Below are 20,356 nucleotides of genomic sequence, written 5' to 3'. Positions count from 1 at the left end.
GACCCAGCAATCCCACTGCTGGGCATATACTCAGAGAAAACCATAATTCAAAAAGACACATGCACTCCAGTGTTCACTGCAGCACTATTTACAATAGCCAGGACATGGAAGCAACCTAAATGTCCATCAACAGATGAATGGATAAAGAAGATGTGGTACATATATACAATGGAATATTACTCAGCTGTAAAAAGCAATGAAACTGGGACATTTGTAGAGACATGGATGGACCTAGAGACTGTCACACAGAGTGAAGTGAGTCAGAAAGAGAAAAACAAATATCGTATATTAACACATATATGTGGACTATAGAAAAATGGTACAAATCAACCGGTTTGCAAGGCAGAAATAGAGACACAGATGTAAAGAACAAACATACGGACACCAAGTGGGGAAAGCAGGGAGCGTTGTGGGGGGAATGAATTGGGAGATTAGGATACCAAACTGTACACTCTAAATATATGCAGTTTATTGTAAAAAATAAAAAACTGGAAAAAAAAAGAGTTAATTTAGCATTTTAAAGTTCTCTAAGTGTTAGCAGAGGATTGCTGCAATGTGTAAGTGTGGATGGACAGGCAGATGGATGGATGGACAGACGGAAGACAGAGATACACATAATTTCAAAATATTTATTTACCATTCACTACTTTGCAAATACAATTCTCCCAATTTGGCTGGGACGAAAGGTATTTTTGTTAAAGTTCAAGTCAGGAGCAAGGAAAGACAAAAACATATTTGGAGTGAGAATCCTTTAATAACTCTATATGCATTTCCAGAGAACAGTAAACACAGAAATTACAAGCAGTACACGTAACAGTAATATTTTCCTTAGATACAGAAAGCACCTACTTTAATACAACATAATGGCAAACACTTGTATTGGAAATCAGCACTGGGAAAAGCTACACAACAGAAGAAAATGACACATAAAATAAGAAATTGTTCTTGACCCTAATTACTGAGACTCACACTCCAGGGCTTTGGTCCCAGGTGAGGGGGTGTTTGGAGACCCCGAGGCTGAGTGCCGTTCAGCTCCGGGCAGCTGCGGTCTGCGGCTGCTCAGACTGGAGCTGTTTTCCAAGATATTCCCTGAAACACAGGAAGGAAACAGGAGGGGAGGTTAGAATTGAAACAACAAAGCGTCTCTTTCAAAACTGAAGGACAGTACACGCTGTCATCTATACTTACTTTAACATCTATAAACTAGTAAAATAGCCCCAGAAAACTAATCTTGTCCAAAATCAAAAATACTTGCACCATATAAATTTTAAACACTCTGTGTACCACATACAAACAAGGCAGGACACACACAAACGAGTAACTCTGCATCCCATTACAGGCAACATCTGCTTTCCTGTTTAGGTAAATGTCGTGTCTGCTACCGCCACTTCTGCAATCTAACAAGTTCAAAATCAATCTACGTATGGTTACAAGTAAGTAGACCAATAGGTGAGAAACAAATTTTCTGACATTAGAAAGTACAAGTGTTTATCTCTAGCGATTTACAACAAGAGCACATGAAAACAGTCACTGAAAATAGCATCCAGACTGACGACTCTTAATCGGAGCTACTTGTTACCCAGCACTTACTCTGCCTGCACTGGTAGAGTCTGAAACCTTCGCCAAGAGGGACCTACTGAATCCAGAGAATAATCACAAGAGCCAAGAAGCAGTGTTCTCATTTTACAGATGCGGCAACGGTGGCTTAGAGCAGTGGTCTCCAAACGTTTCAGGTGACGTTCTCCTTCAGAAAATCATTTGAATGGTCTGTGTATCCTTAGCTCTAAACTGTATACGGTACCACTATTGATCCCAGGACAGAATGATCTTTTCCCTATTTTCCTATAAAGGGTTTGCCTAAACTTTCATCTTTGATCCACCTAATAAGGACAAGAAAAAGATTTTTTAAGAATATTTAAAAGACTCCCTCCTACAAAAAGAGAAAAGCTTGAGTTTTGAAACAGAGACAGGGTTTACATCCCAGAGCCTGACGAAGCTGCCCAGAGCTCACGCTGAAAACCACCAAGTGGATCTGGTGCCATGGAGGCTGCCACCTGCTGCATCCCTTCCAGAGACAGGGAGGTGGTTCACTTCCCGTACCAGACCCAACTAACATTCAGGGGACAACAGTGAATACCTGGAGGTGGGAAAGATAACTGATTTCCTCACACAAGAGTCGTTGCTGAAGTAGGGTCACAGCTGGAGGATGAACACAGAGGCAAGAAGAGTTGTTCTGGCAGAGAATTTAAAAACACCAGCCACGGCTTCCTCCCCACATCTCCTGCTCCTCTGTTTCCTGGTCAAAGGTCTTTATTACAGATAAATAATAATGCCCCAGCCACTACACTCTCACTTCTTCCTGCACATGAGGTGGCCATGGGCCTTCCCCTCTTCACACCCTTACCGCTTGGCGAGTGGAAATACCACCACCTTCCTCCTTTCCTGGTCTGCTAACAAGGGTTTACACGAGCTAGGATTTAGGCGAAGGACAAGAACATGCACAGATGTAAAGGCTTCCACTGAAAACCCACCCATCGAGAGCCCCAGACAGAACTCTGTGAGCCCAACTTGAGGTGCTGTAGCTCACAAGATGCCAAGTCTGCCTGGAGAAGAGCCCAGATGCGACCCATGGACAGAAGAATCACATCTCCTCCTCAGGCTGTGCTGAAATTGCTGTTTGCTATGGCACGTGGGTTGTTAAATTCAGAGGGAGCTGAACTGAGGCTCAACTGAAAAAGATCCTGTCCTGCAGAGCGAGCACCAGCCTACGTGGCGCTCTGGAGAAAACCTACTGCTGGGCTCGGCTCGCACAGGGCTGTGGTCTGCTGCCCGGATACCAAAGGTAGTCAATCACCACATTCCCAAGATTCACCCGAGCTGCCTGTGAGTCCTGTGTGACCCCGGACACAGGGCAGTCCTGACACCAGGGGCCTGGGGCCGGGAGCACACAGAGGTCGCTACGTCCACACTTTGTGACAAGCACTGTGGAAACCTGAGTACGTGCACCCACCCGCCATCCTCTCACCTCTGCAGCATCCTTGGAGTGGGTGTTCTGCTCTCCATCTAAGGGGACAGAAGGCGTCAATCACCTGCTCAGGAGCACAGAGGGCAGGGGGACCCGCCAGGGCGCAGGTCCATTCCTCTCTCCACTGCGAGGCCACCCTTACCCAGCCTCCAGTAAGAGCCCAGAAAGGTGCAGAACGCAGACACAGTCCCTATCTTCATAGCAGGAAATAACAACAGGTGTGATGAATTTCTTCGGGCAAGAGGAAAAGCGACTATGGACTGTTCGTGGATGGTAACGGTCTCTAGCAGGACTCGAGAAGAGCTACGTGAGCTAACCTGGGTATCGAGACAGTCTCTCTGCACAGGAAGATCAACACAATAAAAATTCAACTTGTAATGCACTCAGGGGGTGTCTGCTTTGTACCAGCAATCTAGAGGAGCTCGGCATTAAGTCGTTGTTTCTACCACCCAAGAAGCAACATTTGAGGGGTGTAAGACTTTCTTTTTAACTCCATCTGGAACTTTGTAACAGAACAAAAGTTGCCACCCCAAAATGTGTCTCTTCAACATGAGGATTATTTTAGGCTGATTATTATTAAGAAACAGAAAAGTCTGGAAGTCTGTCTTTTTACCTGCCCCTTAACTGTCTAAAGAATTCAGACAAAAGTGCCTGGTCCAGAAGGGCACTGTCACCGGAGATCTACAAAGAATACGGGCTGGGTGGGGGTCAGGGGGGCTGGACAGGGCCTGGAGACCAGAGTCCTCTCTGTGTCCCACTGTCCCTGCAGGCCTAGCAAACATCTGTTTACTGAACATCTGCTTTCCCAGCTCCATGTGAGCTGCCCTCCTCCCTGTTGAGGTCCCCACCCCACGCTTTTCTCCTTCTCTCACATGCTGTGTAAGCCTTGACTTGTCCTGGGGTCCCTGTACATACGCAACTAAATCTTTAATCTGTCTCATGTCAACTTAATCTTAGACCAGCCAGAAGATCCTAGAGAATGGGCTGAGGGTGATTTTTTCCTCGAGAACAACTCACATCACGGGATTCCAGCATCTCTGAAACTGAGAAAATGGGCACGTTTCTTTCTGAAGATGTACTTCCCTTTTAAAAAATCCAAGAAAGAAACAGCTCACATAAGAGATCATGTTGAATGCTGAGAGAGTTCACATATGATTAAGAAACACTGATTTCATTCCCCTATCAGTAGCCATAAAAGACCTACTCCCCAGCATTCACTTTAATCCAGATAAACTGCTTTCCAGTTCCTGCGAGCACCCCAGAGAAAGCTGAGACATGAGAGAGGAGCTCTGAAGGGAGCATCAGCTCTGGGGCACCAGGAGGTACTCAGCGGCCTGTACTAACACCCAGAACATTGTGAAGCCTTCAATGTGCTACAATCAGGGGCCAAACCTTCACTGTACCTAGGGCTGTTTAAATAGTCAGACCTTCTTATTCTTTAAAACTGTAGTTGAAGACACTATGATATCATTCAACCTGCTGCCTTCACCTGTATAATTTAAAAGCATGCTAACTTCAGCTATACAATTTAGTGCCGAGAAAGAAGTGAATTTTCTCCTGACAAACATATTAACCTATGAAAACTACAGTCTCACTTATTTTCCTTTTTGCTCTGGCTGCCAAGAAGCTCAGTAGGAAATCTATGTTTACTATCATTTTTGAGCTATTTTCTCTAGTTTTCTTTTAGTGTGTACATTTCATAACTAAAATTATAATGGACTTACTTAGAATTTTATATCCCACATCTTTCCGTGAATTTATTATAATAATCATTAAAACCACAACTGAGTAGTAATTTTACTCTCAATCTTTACCTATCCTGTTTTGGAAAACAAGTAGGTATCACATAAATCATAAATGAAATATTATTTTCTGAATGTATAAAAACCATTCATTTATGAAAATATAGACTTTATACTTGTTTATAATATAGATTTCTATTTGATAAAAAGAAAAAATAAATTTTAAATATGTTCCATATAGTCCTGTTTTCTTTCAGGCTAGTTCACTAAGTTCAGTTACAAGTTGAGTTATTGCTCCAGCTTTTATCATGATTTTGAATATTATACACAAAGCAAATCTGTTTTTGTGAACTGATTTTCCTACGTAAAACCACGACTCATGTAAAAATCACAATGCTCTCCCTCATTTGCATCTAACTAACAGGAACATTCTTAAATTCCAAACATGAGTACAGTCAAACTGCTTCCACAGCACATTATAGCCCCAGCCTGGGAAAAGTCAGGACCAACATCACTGGGCCATTTCCAATGTCTGCTCTTCCTGGAGCCCGGCTCTAACTGCTGGACGTGCATTCTCCTCTCTACTCTTCCCAGCAAGGTCCACAGAAGCCACAGGTGAGCCCCATCTTCTAGATGAGGAACTGGAGGTCAGCATGTTAAATGACATGTAATGTGAGGCTAACTAGTTAGCAGCACAGAAGGTATTTAAACCCAAGTCTGCCTGATTTTAGAACTCAAGAGTCTCACTCAACAGCACTGCCCCCTGGAACATTATTTTACCTCCCACTGGATGAAGACATGTTATCATATAAATGTAAGAATAGGGAGTTTTAGAACATCACAGTGTGAGTCCTCAATCTATCTCTCAAACATATTTTCATAACCACTAACCATTTCATTTTCTAACAGCATCTAAATTCAAGGACTAAACAGATTAGCAGCATCCCTAAGGAAGTGATCCATGGAATTAAAAAAAAAATCAGTAATTCTAAAAGTAGAATCTATTTTTGTGAGTTCTGGTCTTAAGAAACAAAAACATACATTTTAAAAGCAATTGCATTAGAGTCTATTATAAAAGCAACTTAGGTAAAATTTGCAATAATGAAGTTATTTTTCCCACAGGAATTCTAGCAATCAAACCTTTTTAAACTAGCTATAAAATCTAAACATCACTGGCCAAATCCAGAGTTTCTTTATCTCTAGGTTATGTTCAAGAGCAGTCCCTCTCTACCTAACACCACTACCAGCTTTATCAACAGACCAGCACTGTCTTACTCACTTTATCATTTTTCTAACACGTGGTTACGACATGCAACGCACACTGGGCCAAAGCATCAGGCTCCTTTTCCTTTTATTTATCTTCTTTTAAAGACTTTTTTTTAGAGCAGTTTTAGGTTCACAACATAGTTGAGAGGAAGACACAGAGATTCCCCGTACACACCCAACCCCACCCATGCACAGCCCTCCTTCTCAGCCTCCCACATCAGATGGTCATCTGCTACCAAAGATGAACCTGCTCTGACACAACACAATCACGCCAAGTCCCCGCTGGGTGGTGAGCATTCTGCGGTTCTGGACAGATGTATAAGGACATACGTCCACCACTGTGATTTCGTGTGGAGTACCTTCTCTGTCCTAACACTCCTGTGTGCTCTGCCTGTTAACCCCTTCCCCGCCTCTCACAACTACTGATCTTTTTACCATCTCTGTAGTCCTGCCTTTTGCAGAATATCACAGAGCTGGAATTATACAGTATGCAGCCTTTTCGGACTGGCTTCTTTCACTGAGTGATGTGCATCTGAGGTTCCTCCGTGCCTTTCCATGACTTAACAGCTCCATTCTGTTTAACACTGAATAATATTCTGTTGCCTGGACAGACCACAGTTTATCCATTCACCTATGGAAGGGCATCTCGGTAGCTTCCAAGTTTTGATAATTACAAATAAAGCTGCTACAAACATCCAAGTGCTGGTTTTTGTGTGGATGTAAGTTTTCAACCCCTTTGGGTAAATACCAAGGCGCACAACTGCTGGATCATATGGTAAGAGCATGTTTAGTTTCGTAAGAAAACACCAAACCGTCTTCCAAAGTGGCTGCACCATTTTGCTCTTCCACCAGCAGTGGATGGAAGTTCCTGTTGCTTCACACCCTCACCAGCATTTGGTGTTGTCAGGGTTCCAGATTTTGGCCCATCTAATAGGTGTGTAGTGCTATGTTATCTAATTATTGTTTTAACCTGCATTCTCAATGTGAAGCATCTTCTCATACACTTAAATTTATCATCAGTTTATCTTCTCTGGTGAGGTGTCAGCTAAAGTCTCTGGCTCATTTTTTACTCAAGTTGTCTTCTCATTGTTGACTTTTAAAAGTTCTTTGTATATTTCAGATAACAGTCCTTCATCAAACATGTCTGCTGCAAATATTTACTCCCCGTCTGTGGTTTGTCTTCTAATTCTCTTGACATTGTCCTTTACAGAGCAAAAGTTTTTAAAGTTTTAATGAAGTGCAACTATTCAACTATTTCTTTCACAGATCATACCTTTGGTGTTGTATCTAAAAAGGCATCACCATGTCCAAGGTTATCTGGATTTTCTCTTATGTTATCTTCCAGAAGGTTTGTGTTTTACATTTAGGCCACGATCCATTCTGAGTTAGCTCTCATGAAGGAGGTAAGGTCTGTGCCCAGGTCCCCCTTTTTTTTTTTTTGCATGTGGCTGTGCAGCTGCTCCAGCACCATTTCCTGAAGGCACAGCCTTTGCTCCACGGCCTCCTTTACTCCTTTTGGGCCCTATTTCTGGACTCTCTGTTCTGTTTCACTGATCTACTTGTCTACTCTTTCGCCCATACCCCCACTATCTTGACTACTGTAGCTTTATAGTAAGTCTTCAAGTCAGGTGGTGTCAGTCTTCCAACTGTGTTCTTCTCCTTCACTGTTGTGTTGGATATGCTGTCTTTTGCTTCTCCATAGAAATTTCAGTATCAGTTTGTCAATATCCAAAAGATAATAACAATAACTTGCTGGGACTTTTATTGGGATTGCATTAAACTTACATCAATAGACCAAGTTGAGAAGAACCAACATCTTGATACTATTGAGTCTTCCTATCCATGAACATGGAATTTCTCACCGTTTAATTCTTCTGTGATTTCATTCACAGAGTTTAACACTTTTCCTCATGCAGATCTATACATATTTTGTTTAATTTATCCCTAAATATTTCATTTGGGGGGAGTGCTAATATAAATAGTATTGTGTTTTTAATTTCAAATTCCACCTGCTCTATTCTTGGTATATAGGAAAATGATTGACTTTTCTGTGTTAATCCCATATCCTGCAGCCTTGCTGTAATTGCTTATTAGGTCCAGGAGGTTTCTGTCTGTCTGTTTGTCAAGTCTTTAGGATTGTCTATCATCTGCAAGCAATGGCAGTTTTGTCTTCCTTCCCAATCTGTATACCATTTATTTCCTTTTCTTGTCTTAATACATTAGCCAGAACTTCCAGTGCAAAGGAGTTGTGAGAGGTGACATTATTACTTTGTACCCGATCTTTTTTTTTTTTAAATTTTATTTATTATTTTTTGGGGGGGTACACCAAGTTCAATCATCTGTTTTCATACACATATCCCCATACTCCCTCCCTCCCTCGACTCCCCCCCACCCTCCCTGTCCCAGTCCTCTAAGGCATCATCCATCCTCAAGTTGAACTCCCTTTGTTATACAGCAACTTCCCACTGGCTATCTATTTTACAGTTGGTAGTATATATATGTCTGTGCTACTCTCTCACTTCGTCTCAGCTTCCCCTTCAACCCCCGCCCCCCCAAACCTCAAGTTCTCCAGTCCATTCTCTGCATCTGCGTCCTTGTTCCTGTCTTGTCACTGAGATCATCAGTACCATTTTTAGATTCCGTATATGTGAGTTAGCATACAATATTTGTCTTTCTGACTTACTTCACTGTATGACAGACTCTAGGTCTATCCACCTCATTACATATAGCTCCATCTCATTCCTTTTTATAGCTGAGTAATATTCCATTGTATATATATGCCACATCTTCTTGATCCATTCATTTGCTGATGGGCATTTAGGTTGCTTCCATGTCCTGGCTATTGTAAAGAGTGCTGCAATAAACATTATGGTACATGTTTCTTTTGGGATTATGGTTTTCTTTGGGTATATGCCCAGCAGTGGGATGACTGGATCATATGGAAGTTCTATTTGTAGTTTTTTAAAGAACCTCCAAATTGTTTTCCATAGTGGCTGTACCAACTTACATTCCCACCAACAGGGCAGGAGAGTTCCCTTGTCTTCACACCCTCTCCAACATTTGTTGTTTCCAGATTTTGTGATGATGGCCATTCTGATTGGTGTGAGGTGATACCTCATGGTGGCTTTGACTTGCATTTCTCTGATGATTAGTGATGTGGAGCATCTTTTCATGTGTTTGTTGGCCATCTGTATGTCTTCTTTGGAGAATTGTCTATTTAGGTCTTCTGCCCATTTGTGGATTGGCTTATTTGCTTTTTTGGTATTAAGCTGAATGAGCTGCTTGTATATTTTGGAGGTTAATCCTTTGTCCATTGCTTCATTGGCAACTATTTTCTCCCATTCTGAGGGTTGCCTTCTAGTCTTGTTTATGGTTTCTTTCGCTGTGCAAAAGTTTTTAAGTTTCATGAGGTCCCATTTGTTTATTCTTGATTTTATTTCCATGATTCTAGGAGGTGGGTCAAAAAGGATCTTGCTTTGATGGATGCCATAGAGTGTTCTGCCTATGTTTTCCTCTAGGAGTTTTATAGTGTCTGGCCTTACATGTAGGTCTTTAATCCATTTGGAGTTTATTTTTGTGTATGGTGTTAGGACGTGTTCTAATTTCATTCTTTTACATGTAGCTGTCCAATTTTCCCAGCACCACTTACTGAAGAGGCTGTCTTTTTTCCATGGTATATTCGTGCCTGCTTTGTCAAAGATAAGGTGCCCGTATGTGTTTGGGCTTACTTCTGAGTTCTCTATTCTGTTCGACTGATCTTCCTTTCTAGTTTTGTGCCAGTATCATACTGTCTTGATCACTATGGCCTTGTAGTATAGTTTGAAGTCAGGAAGCCTGATTCCACCAACTCCATTTTTCCTTCTCAAGATTGCTTTGGCTATTCGGGGTCTTTTGCGTTTCCATACAAATTGTAAGATTTCTTGTTCTAGTTCTGTGAAAAATGCCATTGGTAATTTGATCGGGATTGCATTGAATCTGTAAATTGCTTTGGGTAGTACAGTCATTTTCACTGTGTTGATTCTTCCAATCCAGGAACATGGTATGTCCCTCCATCTGTTTGTGTCTTTGATTTTTTTCATCAGTGTCTTAAAGTTTTCTGCATCCAGGTCTTTTGCCTCCTTAGGCAGGTTTATTCCTAGGTATTTTATTCTTTTTGTTGCAATGGTGAATGGGAGAGTTTCCTTAATTTCTCTTTCTGCTCTTCCATTGTTAGTGTATAGGAATGTAAGAGATTTCCGTGCATTAATTTTGTATCCTGCTACTTTACTAAACTCATCAATTAGTGCTAGCAGTTTTCTGGTAGAGTCTTTAGGGTTTTCTATGTATAATATCATATCATCTGCAAAGAGTGACAATTTTACTTCTTCTTTTCTAATTTGGATTCCTTTTATTTCTTTTTCTTCTCTGATTGCTGTGGCTAAATGTACCCAATCTTAGTGGGGATGCTTCCAGTTTCTCAGCATTAAGTATGATGTTAGCTATAGAGGTTTTCAATAGATATTCTCCATTACACTGAGAAAGTTTCCCTCTATTTCTAGTTTACTGAGAGTTTCTACCATGAATGAGTGATGGATTTTGTTGAATGCTTTTTCTGCATCTACTGTTATGATCATGTGATTTTTCTTTTTTTAGTCTGTTGATAGGATGGACTACATTGATTTTGAAACGTTGAATCAGCCTTGATATACTTGGTTGTGGTATATAATTCCTTTTAAACATTGTTGGATTCAGTCTGCTAATACGTTGTTGAGAATTTCTGCATCTATGTCCATGAGAGATACTGATCTACCGTTTTCTTGCAATGGCTTTGGTTTTGATATCAGGTGATGCTGGACTCACAGCATGAGTTAGGAAGTATTCCCTCTACTTCTAACTCCTGAAGGAGACTACAGAGAAGTGATCTAACATTTTTCCCTTAGATGTTTAGTAGATTCAACAGTGAACCCATCTGGACCTGATGCTTTCTGTTTTGGAAGGTTATTAATTATTGATTCAATTTCTTTAACAGATATAGGCGTAATCAAATCATCTATTTCTTCTTGAGTGAATTCTGGCAGGCTGTCTCTCTCAAGGAATCTGTCCATGTCTTCTAGGACAAATCTGTGGGCTAGGGTTGTTTGGTTTTCCCTTCTTATCCTTTTAATTTCCATGGGACCTACAGTGATGTTCCCTCTTTCATTTCTGACATTACTAATTTGTTTCACCTCTTTTCTTCCTTAGTTAGTCTGGCTAAAGGCTTATCAATATCATGAATTTTTTCAGAGAACCAGCTTTTGGTTTCATCAATTTTCTCTATAGATTTTCCTGTTTTTTATTTCCTTGCTTTTTATTCTTACTTCTTTTCTTCTGCTTACTTTAATTTAATCTGCTTTTTTTCCCCATTTCCTAAGCTGGAAACTTGGGGAGTACTGATTTTTGAGCTTCCTTCTTTTCTAATACACACATTCAGTGCTGTAAACTTCCCTCTAAGCACAGCTTGCATTCTACCTCACACATTTTTAAAAGTTGTGTTTTCATTTTCACTTAATTCAAAATATTTTTTAATTTCTCTTGAGATTTCTTCTTTGACCCATGCGTTATTTAGAAGTGTGTGGCTTAATCCCCACATATTTTGGGGTTTTCCGGTTATCTCTCTGTTCCTGAGTTCTAGTTCTAGTCCACTGTGGCCTGAGAGCTGACGCTGCATGACTACTATTGTGTTAAGTGTGTTAAGGTGGCTTTTATGGCCCAGAACGTGGCCTGTCTTGGAGAACGTTCCATGTGAGCTTGCAAGAAGTGGTATCGTGCTGGTGCTGGGTGAGGGCTCTGCAGATGTCAGCTTCACTTGGTCCATCATGGTGTTGCTGACTTAACCATGTCCTCCTGGTTTTCTGCCTGCTGGACCTGTCCACTTCTGAAAAGGGGGTGAAATCTTCAACGATGACAGAATGCATCGATTTCTCCTTACAGTTCTGTCAGTTTTTGCCCCACATAGTTTGATGCTCTGTTGTCAGGTGTATACATGTTAAGAATTATTATGTCCTTTTGGAGAACTAACCCCTTTATCCTTATGTAATGACCTTTCTTATCCTTGATAAACTTTCCTTACTTATAAGCTGCTGATTCTGAAAGTAATATAGCTACTTCTGCTTTCTTTTCATTAGTGTTAGCGTGGTATATTTTTCTCCGTTCACTTACTTCTAATCTGTATGTGTCTCTACATTTAAAGTGGGTTTCTTACAGACTCCACGTAGGTGGGTCATGCTTTTTGATCTGCTATGATGATCTGTCTCTTGCCTGGTGCAGTCAGACCACTGACAGAGTGATCACTGACACAGCTGGATTAATGTCCACCACATTCACTGCTGCCTCCCATTTGTTGCCCTTGTTTTCTTGCTCCTATTTTTGTCTTCCACTCTTTTTCTGCCTTTTGTGGTTTTAATGTAGCATTTTATATGATTCTATTTTCTCTCCTTTCTTACTTATTAGCATATCCGTTATACTTCTTTTTTTACTTTTTTTCAGTGGCTGCCCTAGAGTTTGCAATATATTAACTTACAATTAATCCGTGTCTACTTTCCAATAGCACTATACCACTTCATGGGTAGTGAATCGCTTATAATTACCAAATAATCCTAATTCCTTCTTCTTGTCCCTTGAACCATAGCTGTCGTTTTTTTCACTTAAATATAAGTATACATAAGCAACCTGTATGAAACACACAGAAGCGTACACACGCAAAGATATTGTTGCTATAAGTATTTTGAACAAAATTCTATGTTACATCAATTAGGAATAAGAAAAATAGTTTTTATTTGGCCTTCAGTTGTTCCTTCTTCAATGCTCTTCCTTTCTTTATGTATATCTGCGTTTCTGACCTACATTACTTTCCTTCTCGCTAAACAGCTTTTTTCATATTCCCTGTATGGTAGGTCTTCCGGCAACAAACTTCCTCAATTTTTGTCTTTCTGAGAAAATCTTTATTTCTCCTTCACTTCTGAAAGATGACTTCACAGGGTACAGAACTTGGTGAGTTTTTTCTCTCAACACATTAAATATTTCACTCCACTGACTTCTCTGAGAAGTCGGATGTAATTCTTATCTTTGTTCTTCTAAATAAGTAAGGTGATTTTCCCCCTGGCTTCTTTCGGGATTTTTTTCTTTATCTTTGATTTTCTATAATTTGAAAATTATACGCCCAGGTGTAGTTTTTTGGTATTTATCCTGCTTGGTGTTCTCAGAGCTTTCTGGATCTGTAGTTTGGTGTCTGACATTAACTTGGAGAAATCCTCAGTCATTACTGTTTCAGCATTTCTTCTGATAACGGTCTCTCTTTCTTTTGCTGATATTCCCACCACATGTATTTTACCTCTTTCGTAGCTGTCCCACAGTCCTTGGATACTCTGTTCTGTTTTTTTCCATCTTTGTTATCTTTGCTTTTCAAGTTTAGAGGTTTCTACTGATACATCCTCAAGCTCAGAGAGTCTTTCCTCAACTGCGTCCAGTCTGCTAATAAGTGCATCAAAGGCATTCTTCATTTCTGTTACAGTGTTTTTGACCTCTAACATCTTTCTGGGTTTCTTTCTTAGGACTTCTGTCTCTCTGCCTAACTTGCCATCTGTTCTTGCCTACTGCCTGCTTTATCCATTAGAGTCCTCAGCATATTCACCGTAGTCACTTAAAGTTCCCAGGCTGATCTTCCAACGTCAGGGCCTCGGCTGGTTCTGATGCTTACTATGTCTCTTGGTTGTTTTGTTTTGTTTTGTTTGGCCTTTTGGTATGCTTTGTAGTATTTTCTTGATAGCTGGACATGGCGTACTAAATAAAAGCAACTGCTGTATATAAACCTTTTGTAACATGGTGGTGAGATAGGGGAAGAGGAAGGCCTATGATTGGGTCTCAGTGTTTACTGAACCTGGGTCCTGGACTGTGAACTTCACAAGCATTCCTTGGGGGTTTTCCTACCCCTTTGAGTGTGATGATCAGAGCCAGCTAGAGTTGGTTATTTCCCTTTCCCAGGTCTGTTAGACTCTGATGACACCCCAGCAGGCTGGGCTCTGGTTAACTAGTTTCCCCTGAGTGCAGGCCTTGTTAAGATGGAGTGCTCTAGACTATTTCAAAATGGTTCTTTTCCCCTCCCTCTGCCAGAAGGCTAAGGCAATTTTCTCAGATATTTACTGTAGGAACCTTGTCTAGCTTCTGGAGCGAAATCTCACCATATGGTGGGGGGCCCCCATGACTGGATCCCCTGGTGTTTCTAACCCTCATACTTGTGCACGCTAAGCCTCCTGCAATTCACCAGGTACAGTCCAGCTCTCCCACCAGGCACCGGTCCCCCACTGGTCTCCACGTGTGAGGCCTGCTCCCAGGGAGCCGCCACTCCCCATATCCACCTGCCTCTCAAGTCTTGGCTCAGCAGTGCACCCTGCGTCCAACCCTCTCCCTTAGGGATCCAAGAAAGGTTGTTGATGTTCCAGTCTGTTCAGCTATTTACTTGTTATTCAGCTGGAGTGGCTACTTTCAAACTCCTTACATGCAGAACCGGAAACCAGAACTCCCTTCTTTTCATTTTAAATGCTGGTTCTGGATTGGCAAGTAGTTACAACAAAAAGCAATCTGTACAATGCAAAAGCACGCCCCTAAATGACCACAGTACATACAAATCTAGTTATGTAACATGCCAAGAGGGAGAAATGTCTGTGCTGTTACAAGGACTCTTAAAAAGATAGCATGGACACAAAGTCCATATTTAGCGCTTATTACAGACTCCTTTTTCTTGAATTATATTTGGAATGTAAGATTCTTACACAAGAATTCCTCCACTAAAAATATCGTAAGAATAATGTGGAAAACTCCAGGCACCCAAAGAGAGACTACAATTTTCTAAATTAATTTTGGAAAATGTTAAACCTAGAAATGTCTTATGTTTATTTAAAATCACATGGAATGTTTCAGTAACATGATTATTAAGGCTAAAAAGTTAAAACTTACATAAGGAGTTTTATCCTTCAATTCTGTTCATAAGTAATTGTATAATCACGGCATTTATGGCTATGTACTTACAGAAAAATTGAAGTATCCTCAGCAGATGTAAAGATCAGAGAATAAAAGCAGTATCACCCACACCCTTGGCTTGGTGAGTTCCTCTCTATTATTTACCCACACATGAAAAATCTAGAGAGGGTAACACTCTTACAACTTATTATTCTGCTTGAAAATAGGTTGAAAAAGAATCTAGAAACAAAGAGAAAATTCTACATGAGATCCTCTACCTACAAAATTCAGTGTTTCTTTCCTGAAGTCCTGAGCTGTCCACATTGCTGCTTCTGAATTAGAGGCTGATTACATTTAAAATCATTCTGTAGGAGAAAAATGACGACATTTTATGATGTTAAATTACAATGCATAAACTGGGGGTCTATATAAAACTTCTCTAGAGTAAGTTGTCATTGTTCATATATTTTTCCAAATTTATGAATATAAAAATCCGGCCCTGCTCAAAAGAACAAGGGACATACCAGGAATTGCACAGTGGGGACAGGAAGATCAGAGCCTGCATGGGCCACTTAGCAGGGCTGCAGGTAGGACTGACCTGCTGGAGGGACCCTGAACTTCGGAGACCCCCCTCCCTCCACTCTGCCCCCCACGCCACACCCACATCGGTCAGGGTTACACATAGCCCATTATTCCATGTAAACACAGGTGTCAAGTGGAAGGGAGAAACTGGCTACTCTAAGTTCTGAAATTCACAGAAATAATCCTGAAATCAATCAGAAACTCATGAGAAAGAATTAGGTAATATTTTCACATGATATATATAACTCTATATACTCCATGTTCTATAAACCAGGGATAAATCCATCTCTACATTATCAAGAAAAGTGACATTTAACTCCTTAGAGCAGAATCTAAATCAAGACCCAGAGAAAGCCCAGTTCCATGATTTCATAAGTATCCAGTTTATATTTAAAATGTAATTTTAAACTTAAAACCAAAAAACCATTCCCCGCAATAAAAAAGAAATGTTAACTTTACTATATCCAAAATTATGATTTAGTCTAATCAACAGAAACTTTGGGAATAATGCAATATCAAAAACCTAAAAATCATTTATAGTAGAAAAGTAAAAGAAAATCAAGAGTGTGCTGGAAATCTGGAAGCAGGGCCTCGGAGCAAAACAACAGCAGAGAAAACATGCAAAACTGTCAGGAAAAGTTGCTGCTGTCATTCAGACACTTTTATTCTACTTTTACCCACGGCTGTCTTTTAATTATTTTCAACTGATTTATTTCACTGTGTTGCACTAAAACATACCATTTCTAAAAATTCGTTTTAATTAAATCAAAACTAACAAAATGTTGAGAAGAAACCCAGTCAGCTGTTTTCAGGTTTTATTTGGTGTGAAACATCTTTCGGGCACCAGTACCACAGTTTAGGTTAAAAAGCCTCTATTTTAGGGAAGTAGAAAAGCAGACTTTACCCACATGATTTACGAAAGGCAACTTGGTTACCTGCATAAAGATACTGACTCAAAATCTTTTTACATTTGAGATAACTCTGCTGAAGATTTGCCTTCCAAATGGCATCCTATTTGGTCTCACACTAATCTGATGCTGAAATAAACTGCTATTACTTGAGCAATTTTCATTCTCTGGCACAAAGTCCCCTAGAAATGTGTATGTCACAACAAAAGACACAGGTCACAAATTCTGACCTTCATATGAGAATTCCTTTATAAACAAAGTATAGGAAAATGCTGATACTATGCTTCTCCATTAAAAGGGATCTACCATAATTACAACATTAAAGCTAAAACACTGTGGCACATAACTAGAGAGGAGGGGAAAAGGGATGTTCTCTCAGCAGCTAGTCAGTGATAAAGAGCAAATAAATAAACCAGTTTCTGGCTATAAATGCCCTCTACTTTTCCTTCTGTAATCATACATCAAAAATTTACTGCGAGACTAAATCAAATTCCTAAATTCACAGAAAAGTTTTCAAATCGTAAATGTTTCATCTTTAATGCATGATCACTTGAACCATAAAAACTCTTAAGCAAAAAATTTTCTCCACTGGCAAAGGTTAAATTCCCAGTCAACATCCTATTACATGCCCAGCTTTTTTTTCACATTAGGAATATACATTAAAAAAAAAAAGATAAACCTAATAAATTCAAGGGAAAGAACTATTAAATTGAAACTGTTTTTCTATTAACAAAACAAGAATTATACTTCAGCAACCCTACTTTCAACAAAAGAGGAAAATAAAACTATGTTTAATAGAAATTTTAGAAAAATGACCGTCAAATACAAGCTCACCGATTGTAACAGCCTTGAACTCTATTAAATGCCAACATTCTTTAAACTAATTTCATGAGACAGAAACAAACCCAGAGATATAAAATTACTAAATAATTAATTTACGTTGAAAAATGTGGCTGGAGTAAAGTGAAAGGAGGAGGGAGCCCAGTGGACTGACTGTTCTCTATCTTCCTGACAGACTGGAAAGATTTTCCTCTGCTGAACAGTAGATAAAAGCCATTTTTGAGTGCCCTTGGCCTTGATCCCATTCTTCTTGCATTGACGGTATGAAAAGAGTAAAAATATTTTCAGTCCATCAGGTGCCATGAGCACCAGCTCTGAAATCTATCCCAAGTCCATCTACTTCCTGGTATCAGCTGTTACCACTCCAGTCCACACCAGGAGCCACCCCTACTCAGGCCACACGAGAACCTACGGACATGGTCTTCCTGCTGCCACACTCATCCTGCCCATCCACTCTGCACAGAGCAGCCTATGAGACCTTTCGAAACACAAATCGAATCCCGTCATTCCCCTGTTAAAACCTTACAATGGCTTCAACTCATCTAATAGAAGGACCTAGCGGACCCTCTCCCATGTCTTTCCATGCTGGCCTCACCCCATCCTTCCACTCACCCTCTCCACCCTGGCACTGCTGACAGTTCTCTGTGGTGGGAGCCATCTGCGCAGTATAGGATGCTAGCAGCACCCCTGGCCTCGATCCACCAGGTGCCAGCAGCACCACCCCCCACCCCCAGCTGTCACATCCAAACACGTCTCCAGACACTGCTCTCAACAAAGCCAAGCTCACTCCTGCTTCCTGGTCTTTCCCCTCCCGTCCCCTCCCCCTGGAGCTGGGTGACTGGTTCCTTTTCATCACTGTCTCAGCCTGGCTGCTGGAGCTACTCAGACAGCCATCTCTCATCACCCACTTCTGTCACATCTATCACCCAGCGCCTAACATAACAGGGTACAAATTAAGTGCTCAAAGAGCAGCTGCTGAAAGAAGGCATAACTGTCAGCATTCGTGAGAAAAGTGCTTCAGCGGCAGGATCCCAATATTTAATAGACGATGCCACAGCGGCAATCCCGGACCCTCCCCAGTCCTTATCTGCCTGCATCTTCCACACGTAAGCATTCAGATGCGCCATTAATCTTCCCTTTGGAACTGTCGGTAGGGTCACTGTCAGCGCATCCTTCCCAAGGGTGGGGAATTGAGAGAAGCACGGAACAGACAACCTACGGCTGAAGAGCCGTGGCCCAGGGAGTCCGGGTTGTCCACTCACGGACACAGGCAGCTCAGCGTTGCATCTGAGCAGCCGCTCTAATTTATCTTGTTTTGAGTACAAAAAGGTCCATAATTTTGATTTAAATAATAAAAGCAAGAGAAAAACATGACTTTGGCTACTATTTCAAAAACAAAAGGCTATAATGGATGAAATGTGAGAGCTGAATCTTAACTGATCAATCAGCTTTTGCTGTTTCCATGTGAAATGGTAAAAATACATTCAGGTTAACCATATGTTGAAAGTTAAAGCCAGCAAAATTGTAGCGTCTCTAAATCAATAGTCCAGCTGAATTCTGAATTCCATTCAACTCTCGAAAAACAGATGCACATATGTCGCAATGGTCATTTTAGTCACTTCTGGAGTCGAAATATACATTTCTTCAGAACATTAACGCAGCTGTTTTTTCTAAATTATCAAGTCACTGCTCTGAATAGCTAAAACCTATTTCTAGGTATTAGTCAAATTCACTGCTTTTAAAAACCACCACTCATCAGAGCATTTCCATAAGAACTTCTGGATGGGGCCGTGAGGCCCTGCAGAGCAGCGCTGGGGGAGCGGGGGTGGCACCTACCAGTTGTGCACCATGAGCTTCTGCACAGCCAGGAGAGCGTTGTAGCGCACCTGCTGGTCCTCGTGGTGCATGTGGTTCATCACCAGCTGCTTCCCGCCGAGCTGCTCGATGACCCTGCGGGATAGAGGCCACAGGGTGAAGACACTGCAGCTACTTTAAAACGCATGCTGTGAGTCAGCAGAAAGCCCCACCTCCCAACCGCCCAGAGGTTTTACAAAGAAAAGGTACCACATAGGAAAGTAAACCAACACACACACCTTTTTTTAATACCATTTTCTCCAAGTCACAGATTTAAAGTTTTCATATATTTTCTCTTGAATCCCTAATGATAAATCTAACTGTTATTCTTACTTCCTAATCTGGGCGAGTATCACCCAGCTGGATTGTGGCAGTAATCTAGAGTACGGTGTTCTAGGCAGCTGAATATTAACTTCTTTACCACCAGTACTTGTGGCTTGCTTAAAAATCAGTATACTGAATACCACCTGACGTCTGAAATAATATCAGACTGATATTAAGCCCAGCAGTTGCCGTGCTCTGAGCCAGATACGGGCTCAGATGCAGACAGCAGGGAACACGAGGTTAAAAAGCACCCGCAGGAGCCATGTTAATTTCCTGAAAAAGACTTGATTTGCTAAGATATGTGCCTTTTCCTGTGATGATGGAACATGCCACATGACCTGTGGGGCAGTGAAACAGATGAGATGATTCCCACTGTCAAGAGCAACAAGAGGACTGACAATCAGCACTGCTTTCTGTCATTGCCCCCCAAAACACACCCTGAAAAATTCAGTTACTACAGACACAAAAGCAAAGTGAAAATGGTTATTTGCGTCACGAATGGAAGGAGGTTCTCTGTTCCTCTGCTGGGGTGGTGGCAGGGAGGAAAGCTATGCAAAGAGCCGGTGAGTGTCTTAACCCCAGCCTGGCCATGTGGGTGCTGCGGTCTTCACTGCCTGGCAGGCGACATCACCACCACATAGTTTGTGACAACTGGCACCTTAGTGCAATGGAGCTTCTGTTGGTTTAAGACAACCTCACAGATGAGCACATGGGGTCAGGGGCGAGAGAGAGGCTTTACCTGTATACCTTTTTATATTTTATTTTTTGAAGCATCTTTTTTTAATGTGCTGAATTAAAAAATGCTGTATAATTACACCCAAGCTTTACGAGTGCTTATTACA

At 41.0% G+C, this 20,356-nt stretch overlaps 1 protein-coding gene across 2 annotated transcripts in view; it reads right to left on the bottom strand.

Annotated features, from left to right (window-relative positions):
• Positions 1-732: 732 nt before the first annotated feature.
• Positions 733-20,356, bottom strand: part of ATP6V1H (ATPase H+ transporting V1 subunit H) — an 86,026-nt gene continuing 66,402 nt past the window's right edge. For both annotated transcript variants that reach the window (XM_057734850.1, XM_057734851.1), the window contains exons 13-14: positions 19,173-19,286; positions 733-1,089 (exon numbers count right to left, since the gene is read on the bottom strand). In XM_057734850.1, coding sequence (XP_057590833.1) covers positions 1,029-1,089; positions 19,173-19,286 — 175 coding nt within the window. In that variant the 3' untranslated portion in view covers positions 733-1,028. The remainder of the gene's footprint in view (positions 1,090-19,172; positions 19,287-20,356) is intronic.

This window comes from Hippopotamus amphibius, chromosome 5 (genome assembly GCF_030028045.1).
Source record: "Hippopotamus amphibius kiboko isolate mHipAmp2 chromosome 5, mHipAmp2.hap2, whole genome shotgun sequence".
Taxonomy (NCBI): Eukaryota; Metazoa; Chordata; class Mammalia; order Artiodactyla; family Hippopotamidae; genus Hippopotamus; species Hippopotamus amphibius.
Note: the sequence above shows the minus strand (reverse complement) of the source record. Positions and strands in the feature narration are given on the sequence as shown.